Source organism: Ambystoma mexicanum, chromosome 11 (assembly GCF_040938575.1).
Source record: "Ambystoma mexicanum isolate Mex_15411 chromosome 11, UKY_AmexF1_1, whole genome shotgun sequence".
Taxonomy (NCBI): domain Eukaryota; kingdom Metazoa; phylum Chordata; class Amphibia; order Caudata; family Ambystomatidae; genus Ambystoma; species Ambystoma mexicanum.
In genome coordinates, this window is record NC_090934.1 from 397,301,159 (window position 1) to 397,323,828 (window position 22,670).

The window sequence follows — 22,670 nt, forward strand, 5'->3', positions numbered from 1 at the left end:
TTTCCCATTTCTCCACTGTCGAGTTGCCACCCTAATCTGGCCATTCGGCCAGAAGCTCCAAGCCACTTTCCGATCTTACTGCCATCAGAAGCCCCACCCTTGGTCTTCCTGCGCTTCCCTTCTCTGCCGGGGTAAAGGTCAGAGTGTATCCGTCGAGGTATGGCTTCGCCATCAGCCATGTTTCCTGTAAACACAGGATATCGAATGATCCCAGGTTAACGTCAGATCTTGCCGTCAAGTGGGAAAACCCTTGTGTGTTCCAAGAGCCCATTGTCAGGTGGGTCGACTTCACCAATTGGCTCAACAAGGGCTTTCTGTCCACTAATTGCTAGGTTTTATTTGTGTATTGTCGCGTTTTTGATACCCACATCCGGTTTTGCTGTGTGGTCGAGCTCCTTTCTTCAATACCTTTCTCGTCTCTGGAGGATCTCCGCGGGCTTCGGGCTATTGTGATTCTTATTTGTTCTCCAGGGCCTTTTGGCCATCTTTCTAGTTTTCCTGGACGGTTGCCCTCTGTGGATTTCTTGTTATCATGGTGGGGCAACTCATCCCTCCTCTTCCTTTCAATCGACTTGTGTACCATGTGGTCGTCAGTTGTGCTGTTCACTTTGTGGCTTTTGACTCTGCCAACAGTTACCCTCGCCTCTATCGTGCCTTTTTTGTCTGTACACCGATTTCTCATTCAATTCAATTGAGTTATTTCCTGAGCTTCAAAAACGTGGGCTGGTCCTGCCTAATTAAGGGTGCCAGGTGGCTGGATAGCCGTTCTGGTCCGGTTAGGAAGAAAGGTGCACGGAGTAGCGAAGGCGACGGTCGTCTGTTGGGCAGGACCAGCCCACGTTTTTGAAGCTCAGGAAATAACTTGGCCTTGAAAAAGACTAAGGTTGAAACGCGCGTCGGCTGTGTAATGTGTCAATATGTTAAAACTGGCACCTCTACGTTTAAGATTGTATTTCATTAGTGCTGTTTAACTAAGGAAATAAAACAAATCACTTGTTTAACACCCAACAAATCTGACTCATCCATTACCTGACAAAGTGGCTTAACTAGCGAACACCGGACTATCTAATCCAACCAGCGCCTACTGGTCCACCGTTTGTCAAACCCCACAATCCACTCCTATATATATATGTATGTATTTATGTATGGGGGTAATCTGGAGGAAGGCCTGTCGCCCAGAGGGTTACTGCTTCGGTTGGAGGAATGTCTTTCCACAAAATGGAGCCAGTTATTCCAAGACATGTCTCCATTTAAGACTGCCTAAAAGAGCATGAACTAGTGGTAGCCTACATAGAGAAGGGTGTCATGCTTTTCATGTTAAAGCAAACAATTCCTTCATTGAATGATATTATTATTGCATACATGCTAACAGTACAAGGGACACTCTTTATCCTGTCCTGTTTATTTCTTTGTATTCAAGAGCTTGTACGTTTGTTTTGAAAAAAATGAATACAATTGTTTTTTTAAATAATGCACTTCAGGCCAGACTTCAGCCACTAAGCGTGGGACTGGGTATCCAACCCTTGATGCTAGGAATATCTTGATTCCAAGACAAACACGTTGCCCGTGAGATATCTTTTCTAAAATAAATCCAAGACTACAAGTGAATGAGAAGAAAAACAAGTGTGAGAAACCTGACGGTATTCTCCGACCTTCGGTATTCTCCATTCAGGTGGCCAGGGAAGGGTCATCGCTTTTGGATCCCGAACCTAGAGGTGGACAAGTGAGGGAGGATCACCAGAGTGGAGGGTCACGAGGGATTGGGAGGAGGATACCCAAGGGCAAGAAATGGTATTCCCCTATTCCCCAATTATACCCCAACCTACTCTCCCTCAGCCTTCATGGGGTCTTTCCAATCTCACCCCATCTCCTCCTCCCCATTTCCAGCAAATACTGAGACAAGAAGAATGCAACTAGGATCAGTAAAGATTACCCATAGAAACAACATGGGGAAAGTAAGGGAAACCTACTATAGAGAGAACACCGGTAATAGAGTCGATATTACCCAATTTGTTTGAATTTAATTGTTTGTATGGTAAATATGGCCATATTCGGGAGCGGGGTTGCTGGGGTGTCCCCCGCTCCCCATGTTCAGTAGTGATTGCCTTGTGGGGAGAGGGGTGGGTGTCCCCCGCTTCCTGAGGACTGGAGGCGGGGACAGAGTAAAAAAAAAGAGAAAACCGTACCATGTGTCGTCAGATCCGAGCTGCGTTAGAGGGACGGAACTGAAGCTGCAGGGTCAGAAGGAAGCGGAGAAGGAAATGGTAAGTGGGGGGGGGGTGTATTGGGGGAATCAAACTTTTGTTGGATTAGGCTGAAGCAAAATTGTATTTGCAGTGAAATTGACCAGAGTCAAATCACATACATCCATAGAGTCAAGCAGGGTCAGGCATTTGATAATGACAACTCACACCAGACTCCTGTTTGTTCAACAATAAAAGGTGTGGTTTTTCACATTGGCGAGAGAGGCAAAGGAGCAGAGAGCAGCAGGACCTAAAGCGTGGAGGAGAACGGCGTGCAGAGACGCTGGCCCGGTGTTGAGAGGCTGCAGCATGGCTAGGTAGCCGTGCCTCCAAGGAGCCGGAGCGAGGCATCCTGCATTCGGTTGTTGGTGTCCGGAGAAATGCTTGTTCCCTGGGACTGGTAACGGTCCTAAGGGTTTTAGAGGGGCAGGTGGTGAGACCTTGACCTCAACTCTGTGTATTTAGATAAACCGCTCATCAACACAATGCTGCCCGGTGAGTTTCATGTCAGTGAGAGAGAAACTTGTGGGTGTTTGGGTTGATTGGAGCAGAGCCGGATAAAGACAGTTTGTAAAGCGGCACAACACGGAAAAGCGAGAGAAAGTTTATAAAGCGGCATGGAGCCGAAGGCATGAGGAATCTTAAGAAAGCCGCTTAAGGAAAGCAAAATGAAAAAGGTACTAGCAGCACAGAGGGAAAGTAAAGACATATTTGAGTAATAGTTCAACATTATAATTGTTATTTGCATCAGGCAACCCTCCCCTCTTTCTTTCCTAGTGTCTTTGTTGGTCTCCCCCATTTGTCTTATTTTCAGAAATGATCCTGAATATCTTACTTGATAAGTCACTTACTATGAATTAACTCAATATTTATTATGGTCATTTCAAAGTTATTCTTATATGAAATGTATTTGTACAATTGAATTGCTATCTCAATATTTCTATTTCCAGATCTAATTTTTTATTAATAAAAATTATTCAACACAGAAGATGATAATGTACTGAACTATTGTAAATCCCATATGAAAGCTCTCAGATCTTTCTATTTGCAGGGCAAAGAAATACTGCCAGAATAAGTTCTCAGAACCTACCATTCTCTCCAACTTGGATTCACCTGCAAGTGCATCAGATTAAGCAAGCACTACCAGTGCATTTTCATGGGCCTCTGCAAGTACTTCTCACAACCCAGACACCAGTAAAGTGTCTGGGGCATTCGGCTTGGGCCAATGCATACAACTGCTGGCATATCCAGCCTCCAGCAGGAGCAGCTGGACCATCTATGATCCAGTCCATACTGGAAAGGGGGCACCAGCCAGCTCCTCTGCATCCGCCTCTCTACATGTATGCAGCGACCGTGAGGCTAGACCCGCAGCTTCATCATCGGTTCAGGGTTATCCTTATGCTCCAGCAGGGGCTAAGCAGACAGCTTTGGCAGGTAGGGCAGTCTCACTGTCAGAAAGTGCCGATTAAAAAGAATCATTCAAGAGAGCAGTCCCAGAATGTGGCATTAGACAACTCAAGGACAACGCGAGGACAGCCCACAGGACAGTACATAGCCAGATACACGAAACGGGCCACAAAGCCGGGAAAACGTTAGCCTGGCTGGAAAGGTGAGACCGGAACAAGGGGTATGTACAGGCCATACAGGAGACTGGCAGAGAGTTAGCGACGGAGGACTCAGAGATCGATCGCAGAGGCATTTACAAAGACCTCTACTCCCCCAATGCAATAGCAGTGGAAACAGGGAGGGGGGGGGGCTTGCACTTTCTCGACTCAATCACGATCCCCCGACTTTCGGAACAATAGACATGTGAACTTGAGGCCGAACTTACAGAGGGGGAGGTGGCAGCTGCACTGCCCCAGCTCCAATCCGGCAAAACCCTGGGACCGAACGGCTTTCCTGTGGAAACCTGGATACGATTGAGAGAACCAGTTATAGGTCACATGCACCGCATGTTCTTACAAAGTGAAAAGAAAGGGCAACTCCCCACTGACCGCAGGAAGGCATCTATAGTGGTGATCCCCAAACCTGGGAAACCACCAGAACTCTGACTCCTATAGGCAAATATTGAAATCAACGGGGAGACCAAGGTCCTGTTGCGGGTTCTATATTTATTAGATCATCTCTTTGAAAACATGTTAGAACTAACTGCATTTTGATCTGTATCTGACATTCAACATCAAGAAATCAAGACATTTTTCAGCCAAAAGAATATATTGACAACTGTGAGCAAACATTTTGTTTTCTCTTGCTGTCTTATTTAACCATCGAAGCCTTCAATTTTTTCCTGCCACAAAGATGCAAGGCCCTTATTCCCACCCTTAAATTGAAAGTAAAAAAACCTTCCTAAATGCTACATGGCACTAGGCCTGCAGTCCAAATGCTGATTGCTGCGTATGTGTCGGTCACCCACGTGTCCTAACTTAGGGTGACCAGATAAAATAAAATAAAACTTTGACATGCCATAGACATAGAAGTAGGACTAAAGTAAACCAAAATACAAATGTTGTCCTACTTCTATGTCGCTGGCCTGTTGCCGGGGGGGGGGGGGGGGTGCTTGCTCACTGGCACATTTGAGGAGAGCGGCCGGGGAAAGTGGAAGGGGGAGGAAGAGTCGCGTCAGGCCAGATTTCGGGATTTTCGAAATCAGATCCTGGCAAAAACCGGGACTGTAGCCATCAACCCTTCCAATACCGGGATTTATAAAATTAAAAAACTCCCAGGACCCCGGGCGATTTCCCAGGACTGTCCCGGGAAAACCGGGACTTCTGGTCACCCTACCTAACTTCAGGTGTTGCTGTAGCTCTGGTTCCTTGTAACTGGGGTGATGGCTGCAGCGATCTTACTAGTTTCTGCAATCAAACGTCATGAGCTGTGCTCCAGCCATTATTTACAGATGGGGTTTTCAAGCCCTCCGAACTTTCCCCTTTAGAAAAGCTTCAGAAGAAACTTGCTGCAATATCCTCTCCTGCACTAGGCCTTCTTTGCTACACTAACCGGGGTTCTCTGTTCATGGGCGCGCCCTCTTATCCACTAGCAGTAGTGTGGTTATTAACAATGTAACTTTTTCGGGGGGGGATGGGTGCTATTGGATGCCATCTAAGATGGCTGTTTAGGTTCAGAGCTGTGCCATGAAATAAATCCTTTAAAGCCCATCCTGCGGTCCTGAGCGTCCTTTTGGGCAGCAGAACGCAGAAAAATACACCGGAGCACCTGTGGCAGACGACTGTGAAATCCTGAGACTTCGAGGGAAAGATTACGAGCAAGAACGCGCCTCGGCCAGCCCCGTGAAACACTTGACATCAAGCCCCATGACCTGCACTGGTCGGGGAGACAGTGCACCCGAACCACCTGATTGGAGCCTGCCGGCAGCCCGAGGCCACACCGACCCCACCAACATTTACAACAGAACCCGCAGAAACCCACTTACAGTGTGAGGGACGGGCATGCGAGTTACAGAGGAGAAAGTGACACAGTCGGCACAGCTGAGGGCAGACAGAACACAGGGTAATCACACTGTCACACAAGCAGAATAAACGTGACCCTAACGAAAAAGCAGCTAACATGACCACAGCCCACACTGACTGGATCACCCAGAGAGATACACAGGGAGAAACTGCGAAGCCGCCATAGTGGCGTAAGCTGCACGCCCATCTGCTGATGCCCCATACAAGTTACCTGATTCGGAGAAGGAGCTCGGACAGACAGCCCAAACCCTGACTGGAGGCTTCAAGGATACATACTAGGCTCTACGACACGTATGCAGCGTGAGAGTCAAGACGGCACGGAGACCGCATCCCGACATCACAGCAGAGCCTCCCGACATCACAGCAGAGCCTGCACGTGAAAGAAAGGATCCCTGCGGGTCTGCCCAGAAAACTCACGCACACGCATCACAGCAGTAAGAGAGAAGCAGAGGGCTGCAAACACAGAGTTCTCTGATCTCCCCCCAACACCTACACACGGCATATGCGGGCTCACTGCTCGCTACTGCCAAATAACACAAAATTGAGCCGAGGGAGCACGCAGAGCCACAAAAACAAATGCTCAACCCGCTGGAGACCTGCACCGCCTGAACACACACGAGATTGGAAGTACCGCACTTATCAGATCCCTCCTGAATACCGGAAGCCTAAGAAGGCCGCATACAAATATATACCGAAAGAGCACACAGCAGCAACCACATTTGTAAACCACAGAAAGGACGCAACTAAATTATTCCACTCCTTGACCACAGGAATGCCACGTGGGGCAAAGGGCACCAAGACAGGCCCCATGGATGCGTTTAGAAGCAATTCCGCTGCCGAAGAAGGCACGGACGCTTCGAGTTCTACACCGGCACCCAACCTAAGGCAAGCAGAGAATCCAATAGACCCATATATGGCAGCGATGCAGGCTGGGTTTGCTACTGTGAACAACAGACTGGACGAGATAGGCAACAACATTGCCTCACTCAGAGCGGACATGCAGAAGGTGAACTCCAGGGTTACGGAGGCGAGAGTCGGTACTCTGGAGAACACCTCCGAGACACACAGCAAGGAGATCCAAAACATTAAAAGATATGTGAAAGGACCCCAATCCAAGTGCAACCATTTGGAATCCAGATCCTGCAGAAATAATATCCGTTTGGTGGGGCTGGCAGAAAAAACCTTCAACAAGCCAATGGAAATCTTCATGGAAGAGACACTACGTAGGTTATTCCCAGATGCCGAATTTTCCCAGCAGTTCCTGGTAGAAAGCGCTCACAGATCGCTAGCCCCTCTGCCTAAGCCAGGGGCCTCACCGCGCCCAGTCATAGCGCGGCTCCTAAACTACAGAGACAGAGATTTGATCCTGCGCCTGGCCCGGGAGAAGGGAACACCGACATTCGACTCAATGCGGATAAACATATACCCCGGTTTCTCGAGTGGAGTTCAGGCGGCAAGACTTACATTCGACCAGGTGAAGAAGGCTCTAAAGGTCAGATCTATCCCATATGCTATGTTATTCCCCGCAAAACTCTGCCTGCAACATGGGACAGCCCACTTTTTTGAAACACTGGAGGAGGCTATGTCCTACATAGAACACAACATTCCGGCACCTCCAACTACGAAGTCCAATAACCCTCGCCTTCAAGACGCCTCGTGAGAAGACTGGATGGCTGGCATAAACCCAGCTCCCCAAATTCCGCTCAAACCGCACGGAAACTCAACATCGGCTCCCTATCGCGGCCGGGATGGCCAGGGTTAGATCTGGAGGAACGCTACCACCCAAAGTTGTAGGTTTTGCATTACAAAGTTGGGTATACACCGTCCAGTTGGGGGGGATGGGGAGGGTGGCATAAAAGGGAGGGAGAGGGCCGGTTGCCCTGTATGTTGTGTAACGGTTATATGGGGGAGTAAGTTGGTTTAAATAAAAAAGCTGACGGATGCATGTTCGATGGGAGAGTTTACAGGAACACTGAACCAGAACTGGTGAGTCTGAGAGCCAAGTAATGCCCATACCCGGGCGAGGCCAATCACTCAGACTCCTAGCGTGGAACATTAGGGGATTGGCTAACCCCATCAAATGCAGGAAGATTCTTGCATATGTTCATAGACAAAGTAGATGTCCTCCTGCTATAAGAAACTCACGCAACTCAGAAGGTGACGGCCAATTTTGCCCGAAATGGGGCCTGATTTGGGTTGGGACCAACTACTTGTCGTAATCTAGGGGGGTCATGACCCTTGTTCATCGTCGGTCCAAAATAGATGAGGAGGGAAGATATGTAATCCGATGGGGAGTGGTTGACAACCAAGAATAGATCCTAGTGAATATTTACGGCCCGAACCTAGGCTCTCCAGACTTCTACATGTCCACTCTCCCCCTCATAGATATATGGCGGGAAACCCCCACCCAACACAAGACGAATACACTTTCCATTCCCATATACATAACTCTAGATCGAGGACTGATTACTGGCTATGCTCTCCCGAACTAGGCCCACAAACACATGAATGCCACATACTACCGCACACACTGTCGGACCACTCGCCAGTCCTTCTCCACTTGCAACCGACAAATGAGAAGCTGGCGCATGTCCCCGGCGATATTAAAAAGATGAATCAATGATAGAGCCATTGAGGAATGAAATAACTGAATTCTTCCAACAAAACAACGGTTAGGTGAGAACACTGGACCCCATTTGGGAGTCATTCAAAGTTTGGCTGGGGGGACACTTGATATCATCAGTGGGAGTAATGCACAAACTAAGGAGGGAACTAGATCACACAGATGACACCTTAAAATCTCTTCATTTGGCATACACACTTACCCCGGTACTGAAACTCTTAGACCACTGCAAACCCAACTCTCGAAATGTAGAGCCCTGGCAGAACGTAAGGAAGTATACCATACTCCCCACTCGAGTACGAAGATAAGGAGAAGGAAACCAGGCAGCTAAATTAATGGCAAACCTAATTAAGGCTGAGCATGACACCAATCTTATAACGGGGGTATGCGGGCCCAAGGGGGCAGTACACACTGGACCACAAAAGATAATGAGATATTTAGGAATTTTTATTCCATGCTACATGCAAACATTGACCAAGTCACACCAGAAGAGATCGACCAATACCTCGCTTCATTCCCATTGCCCCGACTGGAAAGGGAAGGAAGGGAATAGTTTGATCTCCCCCTTACAGCGGAAGAAATAATGCAAGCAATCAAAGACTTAACGGCAGGTAAAGATTCAGGTCCCGACAGACTAGTATAAAATATTCAACGCAGAGATAGCCCCTACTTTACTTGAAGTGTGGGAGGAATCCCTAGCTGTAGGCGTGCTTCCAGGCACAATGAGGGAAGCTCTGAAATCTGTACTCCTGAAACTGCAAAAACCACCACACGACCCAGCCTCATACCGCCCGCTATCCCTAATCAACTCGGGACACTAAAATATTTGCCAAATTGATTGCTAACCGTCTACTGCCACATATGAACACCCTGGTACATCCTGATCAATCTGGTTTTGTCCCCACACGCTCCACAGCCCTAAACATGCACATATTCTTCGCCATAAGCTCGCAACTGGACCCAAAAGCTAGATCTATCGCTGTAGTCCTCGATGCTGAAAAGACTTTTGACTCTGTCTCTTGGGAATATATGAATGACATCTTACGTAGGCTGGGTTTTGAGCCAGGTTTTCTGAGATTCATCCAGGTACTTTACAGGGATCCAAGAGCGGAAACAAACAAAACAATATCCCCTTCAGTTTGCACTACACAGAGGTACTTGCCAGGGCTGCCCTGTGTCTCCTCTTATATTTGCTCTAACCATCGAGGGTATGGCAGCGTGCCTGCGACACAAACATTCATGGCAGGGTATTCGCATTAAGGGTCCCCCATAGCTTATTTCTTTATACGCTGACGAGACCATGTTATAACTAAGAGACCCCCAACGAAATATCCCTCCAATAATGTAGTAAATCCACACATTTGCGAAGTTCTGAGGAAGAAAATCAAGCACTCCACGTCCGAGATCATCCCACTTATGCCCGGAACGGCAGAATCGGAAGCCACAGCGCTGTTCCAATGGTGCCCAAGTTCGGCCTGATACCTAGACATTATAATGGCCACAGACAAACAGACCCTATATGACCTGAACTATGCACCCTTCTTGATACTCCGAGCCCAAACTGGGGGTCTGGAATAAACTGCCGATCTCACTGTACAGCAAACTGTTATACCTTTTTTGTAATTTCCCGATCTGGCCTGAGCAACCCTTTTTGGATCAACTCCAAAAACTCGCCTCCACTTTCATATAGGGTGGGGGAATGGTTAGGATTAGTTGGCACAAAATATGCAAACGCTTCGACACAGGTGGCTTAGCCGCCCCGGACTTCCTATTGTACTACCATGCGGCGCAAGCGCACTTTGCGAAATATTGGTTCCCTAACTCAGAACAATATGCACACATCCAAGCAGAAAAATTTGCAGCAGCTCCCATGAACATGCAGTCCTTGATATTCGGCAAATATAAATAAAGCAAGGAGGGGGTAGACCCGGTCTCCAGCACGATGCGAGCATGGATGGCGCTGTTCAAGAAAGTGGGATGTGCTGATCCATATTGGCCACACACCCCCTTATGGCATCATCCAGATCGGTCATCCTCATTGGACACGACCTTGCAAAAGAGGTAGGACCCGGGAATGGAGATGCGAGTGAGGAACCTGTTCACGGATGGGAGATTTGTAACTTTAGTAGAGGCACAGGAGAAGATAGGAACCAACCTTACCACAGCATTACAATATCAGCGCTTAAAGGCGGCCTGTAGGAACAAACAGGAGTCCTTCCCAGCTGCCCCTACCATACATCCATTTCTTTCCACTATTATGCAACTAAATGAATTCAGGGGTGGCATATCCACACTGTACAATGCGGCCCAACTACATGCTCCTACTCAGAACACAATGAAGTCCAAATGGGAGAAAGACCTGTCATTACCATAGAGGACACACAATGGGCGAGATATTGCCAGTTCCCCAAGACTATCTCTCTGTGTGGCAACTTCAGGCTAATACAGTTCAAACTTCTAAACCACTTACATATAACACCAAGTAGACTGGCTAAATATGGTCAGACAGATCAGAACTATTACTCCCCAAATGCAGAGCCCCAGAGGCAGACACAATTCATATGTTTTGGGAATGCCATCCAATTACAGAATTTTGGGATAAAGTAGCGGCTAAACCTATGGACATACTAGACATACAGATACCAGTTACCCCATTGAAATATCTACTAGATGATATAGGGAAAGTCCCGATTAAAACGCAACAACTTTTTTCTGTGGCCGGGGCAGTTGCCAAACGGAACATTCTCACAATACTGGAAGGCAAAGGAGATCCTGACCATCCAAATGTGGCTCAGAGACTTGATCTACACGTATGAATGTGAAGAAAGCTTTGTAATGAGCATCTCATCTTCTTGCAGGCCTAAGGACATATAGGCACCTTTACAGAGTTACTTGGCAGATAGAAGTGACGAAGAGAGTGAGGAGGAGGGATAAATAAGCATTATATATCCATATATGCAATGACACACAAGGTATCGCTTGCCATATACTGTCTCTTATACATGATATTGTAATGAATATTGGTGTTGTAAACATGTAACCGTCAGTTGAAAAATAATTTAAAAAACAATGTTACTTTTTCTTTTGACAAAAGGTTTTTACTTGTAAACTCTGATTATGCTATTTCACGTGTATTTGTTTTGTTTGTAGGACCACTGCTTATGGCTGGTTATGTATGGTTTGGAATGGAAGTTTTTGTATGGGATATATTCTTCCCGTTAGAAGGTATTCCTCTAAATTGTTACCTCCTGCAAGAAATTAAACAGTCTGGTTGGGAGAGTTTCATTTATATCAGGGGATACATAATTCCAGAAGTAGGTGTAAAACTGAATCGTGATGAGATCCTAAAATTGTCACCATTGCTGGAGAAAGTGGCAAATATCATTACAATGGGCCTCATTACAATGAGTGCGGCCGCGGAATGAATGGTGCCGGTAATGGGCCGGCACCGTTCATTCCGGGACGTCCCATTACAAGGTCTGCTAGTAGGTCCCACTCTTCACGCCTGGTCAGACCAGACGTGCAGAGCGGGACCCGTTAGCAGACCAGGATGCTAACAACGGGCCCGTCGTTAACGGCCCATTGTTAGCATCCTCCCCATTCCCATTGAGCCCTATGGGGGCTCGAATGGGGATGTACCGGGTCCCGGTCCCGCGAATGGGAATTACCGGGCTTGCCAAAGTTGGCATGGCCCTGTAATTCCCTATTTTCTGGACCCGGAACCCAGTTTGAGGGTTGCCATGCCACTAAAAGCGGCATGGCTACCTCCAAACTCGCAATGAGGCCCAATGTCTCTTTCATTGATCCAGAGCAGTGGGCTATATACGCGCCCTGGTAATGCAAAACAGAAGGTCCCTAGACACTATCCTGGCCTTTAAAATTGATGTTCAAGCTGTTACGGGTTCCGAATGCAGTACATTTATATCCCAAATTAGGGTGAAAATCTCAACATCAATTTCCCGCATCAGAAAAGCTGGGGCCATAGTACACAGAGAACACAGACAGGGTGGCTCCTTTGGTCCGGGTTTATTAGTTATATTGGCTTACTAGGAACCTCCATAATACATGGTGTATTGATATTTGCTGTCCTAGTGGGTATTTATTGCATATATATGTTCATCAATTGTGCTTTTAAATGCCTGGAGAAACCGACTGAAAACTCAAAGAAGCTGCCTTTGTCACTAGCAACCATTATACTGCCTAATGCTAAACTCCTCACACCTCCAATGCCAATCCTACAATCCCAATGCCTAGGACCTTCCCTGTTTTCATCCTCATGCCTTCACCCAAGGTTTGCAACTTTGGGGTGTTTGTGACAGCAACCTGAACCTCCAGAAGCTAATTACTACCATGGCTGCAAGAGTTAACCTTCTTAATATTAGAAACCTCTGCCCCCTCATCTCTGCCCCCTCATAACCAATCAGCCAAAACTTTACATCTCTACACTTGTGCTAGGAAACCTTGATAACTGATTGAACCTACTTTCTTGGTCTTCCCATCTACTCTTTCTCTCCCATCAAACAAAGTAATCAAGATGCATCCTCTACAACCTACCACAACCCCCGATCTCTACATTCCATCACCATGTTATAAAGCTCTCCATGCAGAATCACTCTCTCCAACTTCCTCCTCCTTTTCTACAAAACCTTTCTATTGATCGCCTTGCCCCATTTCACCTTGCTGACCACATGTTTGTACTCTTCCACTCCAACTCTATGTTCCTCCTCCCTTTTCAGCCTCTGTCCCTCACTCCCCCTGCACCTCCTCCCACTTCCACCCCTTTTCCTTACTTGCCCCCCCATCCACTGCAATGCTCTTGCCACGGACATCAAGGCCAGCCCATGTGTGCAACGGCTCATGACCACACTTAAGCTCCACTTAGCCAATGAAATGGCACCTCCCTCTCAGCCCCCAACTGGGCCCCAGGCTATCCCTCCTTACTAGGTCCCCACATGGATGTACCAAATGTAGTTATGTATATTAGATTATGCCATGGCACTAGGCCTGCATTGCTGATCTTATTTTTCTGTACCCTAGTCTTTGTCCCGATTAACTCTCAATAAGATATCTTTTCTGAAAACACTCTACCCAGGGACTGCTCCATCATCTGTTTTATTTCCTACGTTCGTTATTTCTGTTCCAAACGGCACTCCTAGCATTGATTAAAAAACAAAGCACACTGAGTATTTTCCAATCAGCTAGAGCAGCTGCCAGAGAGAAAACAGCTGGGGGCCACAAATACTGAGCTGGCATCATAGTGCGCAGTGAAGATGGATTCATGCAGTTTGAAAGTTGCACCAGGCACAATTCACTAGTACACAAAGCTTGGTTACCAGCAGGTTCTGGGCTGTACAGCGAGACTGCTGAGTCGTCATCCTTCTCAGACATATTCTCTGCTGTTCTCCTGTGATCCTCAACTGGTAGGGCAATTGAGAGCACGCTGCTAGGGCCCTCACATGCCGGTGATGGAACATCCCGGAGCAGGCAATAGTCATTGTCAGGGTCCTGGGTACTCGTGTCCTGCAGGGGCTGTGCAGTGGGCAGGAAGTGATGGCTACTGCCTAGAAAAAAGAGAAGACACTGAATTCAAGAAGCAACACACACAAGGGCAATAACAAAAAACTAGACGCTAGAAAAAGTCGACTGTGAAAGGGGAGAGATTGTCGATCTTGTGGAAGGTTTTAAGAATGATGAAAACATGAAGGGGTGGAGTTGAGTAGGATGAGTCAGAGGAAGGAGGCATGAGAAGATGAAGGTTACAGACAGTGGGACAACTGTGCGAGCCAAGTACGCAGAGATGGTATGTCAGGCAAGAATGAAAGCAATGCAGCATGATGGGGCAAGCAATGTATGCGACAATGGGAGGGATTGAGGTATCAGATGTGAGTGAGGTATTATTAGGGAGAGGAAAAGAGTGAGGTCTGTGGGGGTAAATGAAGCTGCAAAGGAGATATGAGGGGAAAGGGGGAGTAAGACACATGTTAATCAGCAAGAAGGGATGTGGGTGGGGGCAAGAGGCAGAGGGATAATAAAACACCTAATAAACTGCAAACTACTAAACAAGTGGTGGCCACTCTAAGAACCCCTCCAAACCTCAAATCATTCCCCAGCAAAAACCTGGAGACTGAGAAATATTCACAAACACTAACTTACTCCTTCACTTGGCCAACCCCTCAACTTTTCACAAATCCAAAACGTTACCACTCACATGATGCCCTCATTGAAACCAACATCCAACCAACTACCTAACCAGTGATCCATCTACTTACTGTAAAACACATCAAAGCATCCATCCTCCCACCCAGCCAATGAACCAGGCAACCAATTGCTTTACCATCATCTAATTAGCACCTAACCAAATGTCAATTAGAATACATAATCACAGCAAACTGCTAAATAAGACAGACAACCACACCAACCGAAAAAGTGACTGAATAGGCCAATTATTATGCAACAACTCACCGAGTCAAGCATCCAAACACTAACCCAACTACTTATTAACCTAGCCATTTAAACAAGTGTCTAACCAGTCAACCAACCATTCACCGAGCCAAGGACAGAGCTCCTGAAGTCACCATTAACTGAGCCAAACTCTGCTCACTGCTTAACCAAGAACCAGCACCCAACGACTCCTCCAAACATACCCAACCACTGAACCAAATATACTACCACTGAACAAACCAATGAACTAGAGATATATGTACTGCTACAACAGCAAGCGTCGGCCATCAACATAATCCATTTCTGGATTTGGTATCTCCCTCCTACTCCTGCATATCAACTGATTTTCAATACCAAGTTCTCACCCAGAAGTTAGTAACACATGAACTTCTTAGTGACCAAACCTCCATTTTTTATGATTTTGAACAGTAAAACATGTTTTATTCTTTACTCATTTTTAGTGCCTGTTTATCACAAAATCTTTTCTTTTTCTTATTTATATAAAAACACATAAAACATGTGTCATACGATTCAATCACGTTAGACACATACTTCTACATACATGAAATCTGGGTTTATATAACAAAACAAATCAACCAGTTACAGTGAATAAGAGGGTGCTGACTCCTTTGATTTCCAGAGGCAACTATTTCATCACTTATTACATCAAATAGCTCAAAATGAAATGTCAGAGTGAAAAACACTTTGTTATCTATGGACGGTGCTTGCTACCCATCACCTCTAGGGTTTTAATTAGCAATTGATGTAATTGTAAGGGTAATGTCGACGCAGTGCGTTTTGGCCCATTTGGTAGAGATAGACCGCATCCAACCTTGGTCTTTAGTACCGAGCCTTCATCAGGACAAGAATAAATGGTCTTTTGGGATCTTAAGTCTTCTAAACCCAGTAGTGCTTCTAGTCTACAACATTAAAAACAAAAATAAATTATATAAAATAGGGGTCTACGGTTGGTCAATACAGCCCTTATTCAATCGAGCATGTGTGGGCGATAACTTGGTGGAGGTCCACTCACCTTATTATGGTGGACAAAGCAGGGACAGAATACTTCATTTACACGTCACGAAGAATGTTCTGTGACAAAGGGTCCTGTTGGGTCAAATCACAAACAGTCCTACTTATTCCCTTAGGTTCTTGTATATTTGACCAAGGGGTTGGCAAATAAGATATGAATGAAAAGTTATAATCACAGAGAATGATATTCATACCTTCTCTGGGGGGCTAGTGTTTTCGTAGTGTGAGAGGTCTACTCAATGTTGCGGTGTTGCGGTATGCAGTGCGCAATTTGTACTGGCACAGGCGGCCGAGGTGGTGTATTTCTTAAATCTGCCCGGTCCTGCAAAAACAAAGACCATAGTTTTTTTTTGCAATATCGCAATGACTATACATTCTTTTGGCATTATTTTGAATGGTGCCGAGGTAAGTATGGAATACAGAATGAGGGGAAGAAAGCCTTTTATTTTGCTTGTGCAGTAACTTCACATATAAGTCCATCCTCATGGTGGAATGATATTAGTACATAAGTGCCAGAGCTCGTAAGGGCCCCGTCTCTATTCATAATCTTGCACAGTACCATTCTCGCTCATAGGCGGAGCTCACCTCTCACAACTTCAATGTTCTGTCCGGCCGGTTGCTGCTACGGAACGCAAATGCGATAATCGGTCCAAGTGTTCTGAAAACGAGCACAGATTATTCTCGTAGCTTTAGGAGTTTCAGCCGTGTGCTCTAAGAACCCACCGCGGACACGAAAGCATTGCCACCGCAGCTCAAACCTTACTTTCAAATGTCCGCTGTTTCAGCTGATCGAATATTGTGGACCGTGAGACAAACGAAGGACTACCACATAATGTTCAAACCCACATTACTATTCAAAGGGAAAGAAAAACTTCATGCGGATCGATTACTACAGTTAAATTAGTTCTTTCCAATATCATATTACGCGGAAGGGTCCGTTCGTTGATTATTTTAATGTTCGGGAGCTAATTCGCAGTCTCTATCTGAGTGGTCCTATTCATGAAGCTAAAAAGAGGACATTAAAATAATAATCAACGAACTGACACTTCCGCCGTAATATGATATGGGAAAGAACTAATTTAACTGTAGTAATCGAGCCGCGGTGACAATGCTTTGGCGTCCGCGGCGGGTTCTTATAGAAAACACAGCTGAAACTCCTAAAGCTACGAGAATAATCTGTGCTCGATTTCAAAGAACACTTGGACCGAGCTTCGCGTCCGCGTTCCGTAGCAGCAACTGGCCGGACGGAACATTGAAGTTGTGAGAGGTGAAGTCCGACTATGAGCGAGAATGGTACAGTGCGGAATTATGAATAGAAACAGGGCCCTTACGAGCTCTGGCACTTATGTACTAATATCAGCCCACCATGAGGATGGACGTATATGTGAAGTTACTGCACAAGCAAAATAAAAGGTTTTCTTCCCCTCATTCTGCATTCCATACTTACCTTGGCACCATTCGAAATAATGCCAAAAGTATGTATAGTCATTGCGATATTGCAAAAAACAACGATGGCCTTTGCTTTTTGCAGGACCAGGCAGATTTAAGTAATACTCCACCTTGGCCACCTGTGCCAATACAAATTGCGCACAGCATGCAGCAATACCGCAACATGGAGTAGACTCGCACTACGTAAACACTAGCCTCCCCCAGAGAAGGTATGAACATCATTCTCCATGATTATAACTTTTCATTCATATTTGATTTGCTAACCCCTTGGACAAATATACAAGAACCTAAGGGTATAAGTAGGACTGTTTGTGATTTGACCCAACAGGACCCTTCCTCACAGATCATTTTGCATGACGTGTAAATGAAGTATCCTGTCCCTGCTTTTTCCACCATAATAAGGTGAGTGGACCTCTATCAAGTTATCGCCCACACATGCTCGATTGAATAAGAGCTGTATTGACCAACCTTAGACCCCTTCTTTTATCTAATTTATTTTATTTTTGTTTGTAATGTTGTAGACTAGAAGCACTACTGGGTTTAGAAGACTAAAGATCCCAAAAGGCCATTTATTCTTGTCCTGATGAAGGCCCGGTACTAATAAAGAGAAGACCAAGGTTGGATGCAGTCTATCTCTACCATGTGGGCCGAAACGCACGTCGACATTACCCTTGCAATTACATCTATTGCTAATTAAAACCCTAGAGGTGATGGGTAGCAAGCGCTGTCCAGTCATTTGGTAGACAGACAAATGGTCGACGCAATTTGGTCGAAAGACAAATGGTCGAATTTTTTTTTAATTTATATATATATTATGCAGGTTTTCGTTTAGGAAAAAAAAGGGTTTTTTAGCAAAAAAAGGGGGACCCCGCCCCAAAAAAAAAGTGAAACTACAAAAAAAAAAAAAAAATTCGACCATTTGTCTTTCGACCAAATTGTGTCGACCATTTGTCCTGTCAACCATTTATTTTCAACCAAATGACCTGTAACCGTAGCAAGCACCATCCATAGATAACAAAGAAAGTGTTTTTCACTCTGACATTTCATTTTGAGCTATTTGATGTAAGAAGTGTTAAAATAGTTACATCTGGAAATCAAAGGAGTCAGCACCCTCTGATTCACTGTAATTAGTTGTTTTGTTTTGTTTATAAACCCAGATTTTATGTATGTAGAAATATATGTGTCTAATGTGATTGTATCATATGACACATGTTTTATGTGTTTTATATAAATAAGAAAAAGAAAAGATTTTGTGATAAACACGCACTAAAAAAATAGTAAAGAATAAAATATGTTTTCCTGTTCAAAATCATCAAAAAATGTAGCTTTGGTCACTAATAAGTTCATGTGTTACTAACTTCTGGGTGAGAACTCGGTATTGAAAATCAGTTGATATGCAGGAGTAGGAGGAGGTCTGTGATTCTTTATGTTTTTTACATGATGAGTACCCCGATACATCACAGACCCCCGTAAAATAGAAATATCGGGTACGACCTGTCGAACAGATGGATTTGGTATCTGCCACTCACCTAATTACAACAAAAAAAGAGTGTATTAGAGTGCTATGATAAGAACTTATCGAAGAACGCAATAGGATAACCATTCCTTTTGCTCGCCAGCTACCAACGCACTGCCTTCCAGCCTTCCAATTTGCATCTCCCATATCCATCCCTGAGAGGTCTCACATTGGGGCTTTGCCTCTGCTCCTTGCCCCCTGCAGCATCATGCTGTGGATGGAGCTTTCACATTTGTACTGTATGAACCTGCCCGGGTCAACATTTTCTCACCTTGTCCAAAATGGCTGACATTAGTGACAGAGAGTGTGGACATTTTCCGCGCAGCCCCAGTCACACAGGATGGGCCCTCATGCCTGTTAAGGGAAGAGACAGAGGAGAGAGTTACTCTTTCAACAGGAGATCAACAGATAGCAATGTTTAACCTCAGTAAATACTCAGAATACAAAAGAGGAGTAAGAGCTCCCTACTCCAGAGAGGCCAACAGCAGTTCAGAGCTCAACCTGAGCAAGGTACAAGAAATACAAGAACTAGAGACAGGACTTACTCCTGCAAAGAGAAAGGCACAAAATTCAGATAAATATTATCACTTATTAGGTCCAAGATGCAGGAAATGTCTTATTCTTCCTTGTCACATGGCTTACTTAGTGAAGGATGTCTGCAACCTACGACAGACCCATCACATTTTTTTAATACATCCTATCCTCTTTAAAATAATAGGTTTAAGAGGATACCATTTTAGTGCAACTTTCCACTTTGAAAGGACCCCCCTCCCAGTTTATCCTGTCCAAACCAAAACTAAAAAGGCATAGCGAATTTAAGAGTCACATGATCGGGAGGGAGCACTTTAAGGAATGAGATGAAGAGTAATATTAGTCAGAGTGAAGATGAATATATTACCTTTTGTGTTGCGCCTACAGATTCCAAAGGTTTTTGAATAACATGCAGATGTACAATATGTGTATAAATTGATTTTTATTGATGTATACGTTTTGCACAATAATCACTCTTTAGTTGAGTATTCATTAATTTTGAAAAGCAAAAAGTGTTTTCTCAATCATTGTTTCGATTGAATATTCATTAATACTTTGAGTCCAAATGAGAGTCCTTGATGTTGCTTCACAGGAAGGTCCTCATATCATATGTGTCCTCTTGGTTAAATTTGCTTTGGTAACTTGAACCAAAATTGGGATCCTTCGTGTTGCTTCACAAAAAAGGTCCTTGGTGTTGCTTGTACCCACAAGATTGGGGTCCTTAGTATTGCTTCTTCGAAGAACAAGTTACTTTCTTACCTGGTAATGTTCTTTCGATGGGATGGTCCGACGACGTATTCCATATCTATGACAGGTAATGTCCACAGCTGTGCTGCTTCAGAAAATCTTTGGCGTGTGCGTCCTGCGTCGATGACGTCGATGCGCCGTCCCCGAGGACCTCCTCCGATGGCCGACGTCACCCGATGTGATAAGTAGGACGCACGACGCCCATAGCCTCAGTTATAGTTTTTTCCCCAGAACGTGTGCCACCAGTTTTCTGCCAGTCAGACACACAAGGCCTTGCGGAACGCAAGCTGCAATCGCAAAAGAAATTCTGCAGTGGGGAAGGCAGGGAGGGAGCGATATGGAATACGACGTCGGACCATCCCATCGAAAGAACGTTACCAGGTAAGAAAGTAACTTGTTCTTCGAGGGGATTGGGTCCTCCGACGTATTCCATATCTATGACAGACTCCCAAAGCAGTACCAAGCAAGGAGGTGGGAAAGAATTTAGAATACAAATTTAGCATGCCCAATCAAATTGCGGAATAGAGAACTGCCTTGCCAAAGGCCAGATCTTGCCCTCTGATGGAATCGAGGGCGTAGTGACGTACAAAAGTATGTACTGAAGCCCAGGTGGCTGCATCACAGATGTGACGAATAGGAACTCCCCTCTGCAGGGCAGTAGACGCAGCCACTCCCCTGGTAGAATGGGCCCGCAAGCCAGCCGGAGGATCCTTACCCGCCAAGTGGTAACACTCGGAGATAGCTAAAATAATCCAACGAGACAAAGTCTGTTTCGTCACAGCTTGTCCCAAACGCTTTCCAGCGTAAGCAATGAAAAGTTGATCGTCCACTCTGACCCGGGACATGCGCGAAATATAAAAGCTTAAAGCTCTCCTAGGATCAAGCCTATGGAGCCTCTCCTCTTCCTTACCAGGATGCAGAGGAGGATAGAATGCCAGAAGAACAACCTTCTGGCTCAAATGAAATTCCGAAACCACCTTCGGAAGAAAAGAAGGACGAACTCTAAGGACAATCCTGTCCTTATGAAACACAGTGAAGGGTGGCTTAAATGAAAGTGCCTGTAACTCACTCACTCTGCGAGCGGAAGTAACCACAAACAAAAATACAGTTTTCAGAGTTAACAGCCTCAAAGGGCAAGAATGTAACGGCTAAAACGGAGCACCCATAAGAAACTTAAGAACAAGGTTCAAATCCCAACCTGGCACCAGAACAGGTGACGGAGGGAACACATTAGTGAGCCCTTTCAAAAACTGTGAAATTAAAGGAATTTTAAAATAGGAACACTCTTCAGATGAGCGCTTAAATATGGACAGCGCCGCCAGGTAACCTTTAATGGTCCCCACTTGCAAGCCCCTGTGGGCCAAAGAAAGCAGAAAAAAGACAGAACCATGGGAATGTCACATTCAAAAGGATCCACATTCTGAACTCTGCACCAGTCGCAGAACTTTCTCCAACGGCAACGGTACAGAGACTTAGTTGGCGGCCGCCTGGCCGAGAGCAACACCTCCATCACGTCTTCAGGGAGGTCCCAATCCTTATACCTCAACCTTTCAGAAGCCAAGCGTGAAGATTGAGGGATCTGACCTCTGGATGGAGAACCTGACCCCCCCCTCCCGTGAGAGCAGATCGTCTTGGTAGGGAAGACGACGTGGAGGGCAGAGGGACAAGTCTAGAAGGTCCGGGTACCACGTCCTCCGGGCCCACGCCGGGGCAATGAGGATCATCCGGGAACCGACCTCCGTAACCTCTGCAGCACTTGCGGGATGACGGGGACTGGAGGAAACGCGTACAGCAGTGGGAATGACCACTCCACCACAAACTCCTAAGGCTCCTTTTGGAGGAAATTCCCGCAAGCAAAACCTTTCGCACTTCCGGTTGACACTGGAGGCGAAGAGATCCACTTGAGGGGTCCCCCAAAGGGCGAAGATCTCCAGGAGAATCTCCGGAGCCCGCTGCCACTCGTGAGAGATCGTGCTCTGCCTGCTCAGAGCGTCCGCCGTCTCGTTTTCGTCTTCGGCCAGATGAACTGCCGAGATTGAAACTTCCTGCTGGATGGCCCAGAACTCGAGCTGCATCGCCTCTCTGCACAGTGGAAGTGACCCTGCCCCCCCTTTTTTGTTGAGGTAGTGCATGGCCACCGTGTTGTCCGTTAGAATCAGGACACTCTTTCCACGCACAGTCGGCAGAAAAGCCTTCAGGGCTAGCCTGACGGCCCTCAGCTCCAACAGATTGATATGGAGTCTGGACTCCGACGGAGACCAACGAACGCTGACTGTCAACTCGTTGGCATGAGCACCGCATCCTTTGAGGGATGCGTCCGTAACGATCGTCACCTCCGGCCAGGGCAGCCAAAATGGGGCCCCCTTCATCAGATTGCCCTCGACGGACCACCACAGAAGGTCCCGGGCTACCGAGGGCGGCACCTGAACAGGGTCCGACAGCCTGCTGGAGGACTGAGACCACTTGAGCTTGAGTGCCCACTGCAAAGATTTCATCCGCAGACAAGCCTCTGGCACCAGAAGAATGCAGGATGGCATGAGGCCGAGCAGTCTCAAGAACTCGGACGCTGGGAGATCCTGGGCAAATTGAAACTTGTTCACCATCTACTGAATGTGAAGAGC

At 46.1% G+C, this 22,670-nt stretch overlaps 1 protein-coding gene across 2 annotated transcripts in view; it reads right to left on the reverse strand.

Moving 5' to 3' along the window:
- NR1H3 (nuclear receptor subfamily 1 group H member 3) overlaps nt 1–22,670 on the reverse strand; it is a 608,088-nt gene that overhangs the window by 330,730 nt on the left and 254,688 nt on the right. For both annotated transcript variants that reach the window (XM_069623157.1, XM_069623158.1), the window contains 2 exons: nt 19,043–19,125; nt 13,667–13,894 (listed from right to left, as the gene is read on the reverse strand). In XM_069623157.1, the coding sequence (XP_069479258.1) occupies nt 13,667–13,894; nt 19,043–19,085 (271 nt within the window). In that variant the 5' untranslated portion in view covers nt 19,086–19,125. The remainder of the gene's footprint in view (nt 1–13,666; nt 13,895–19,042; nt 19,126–22,670) is intronic.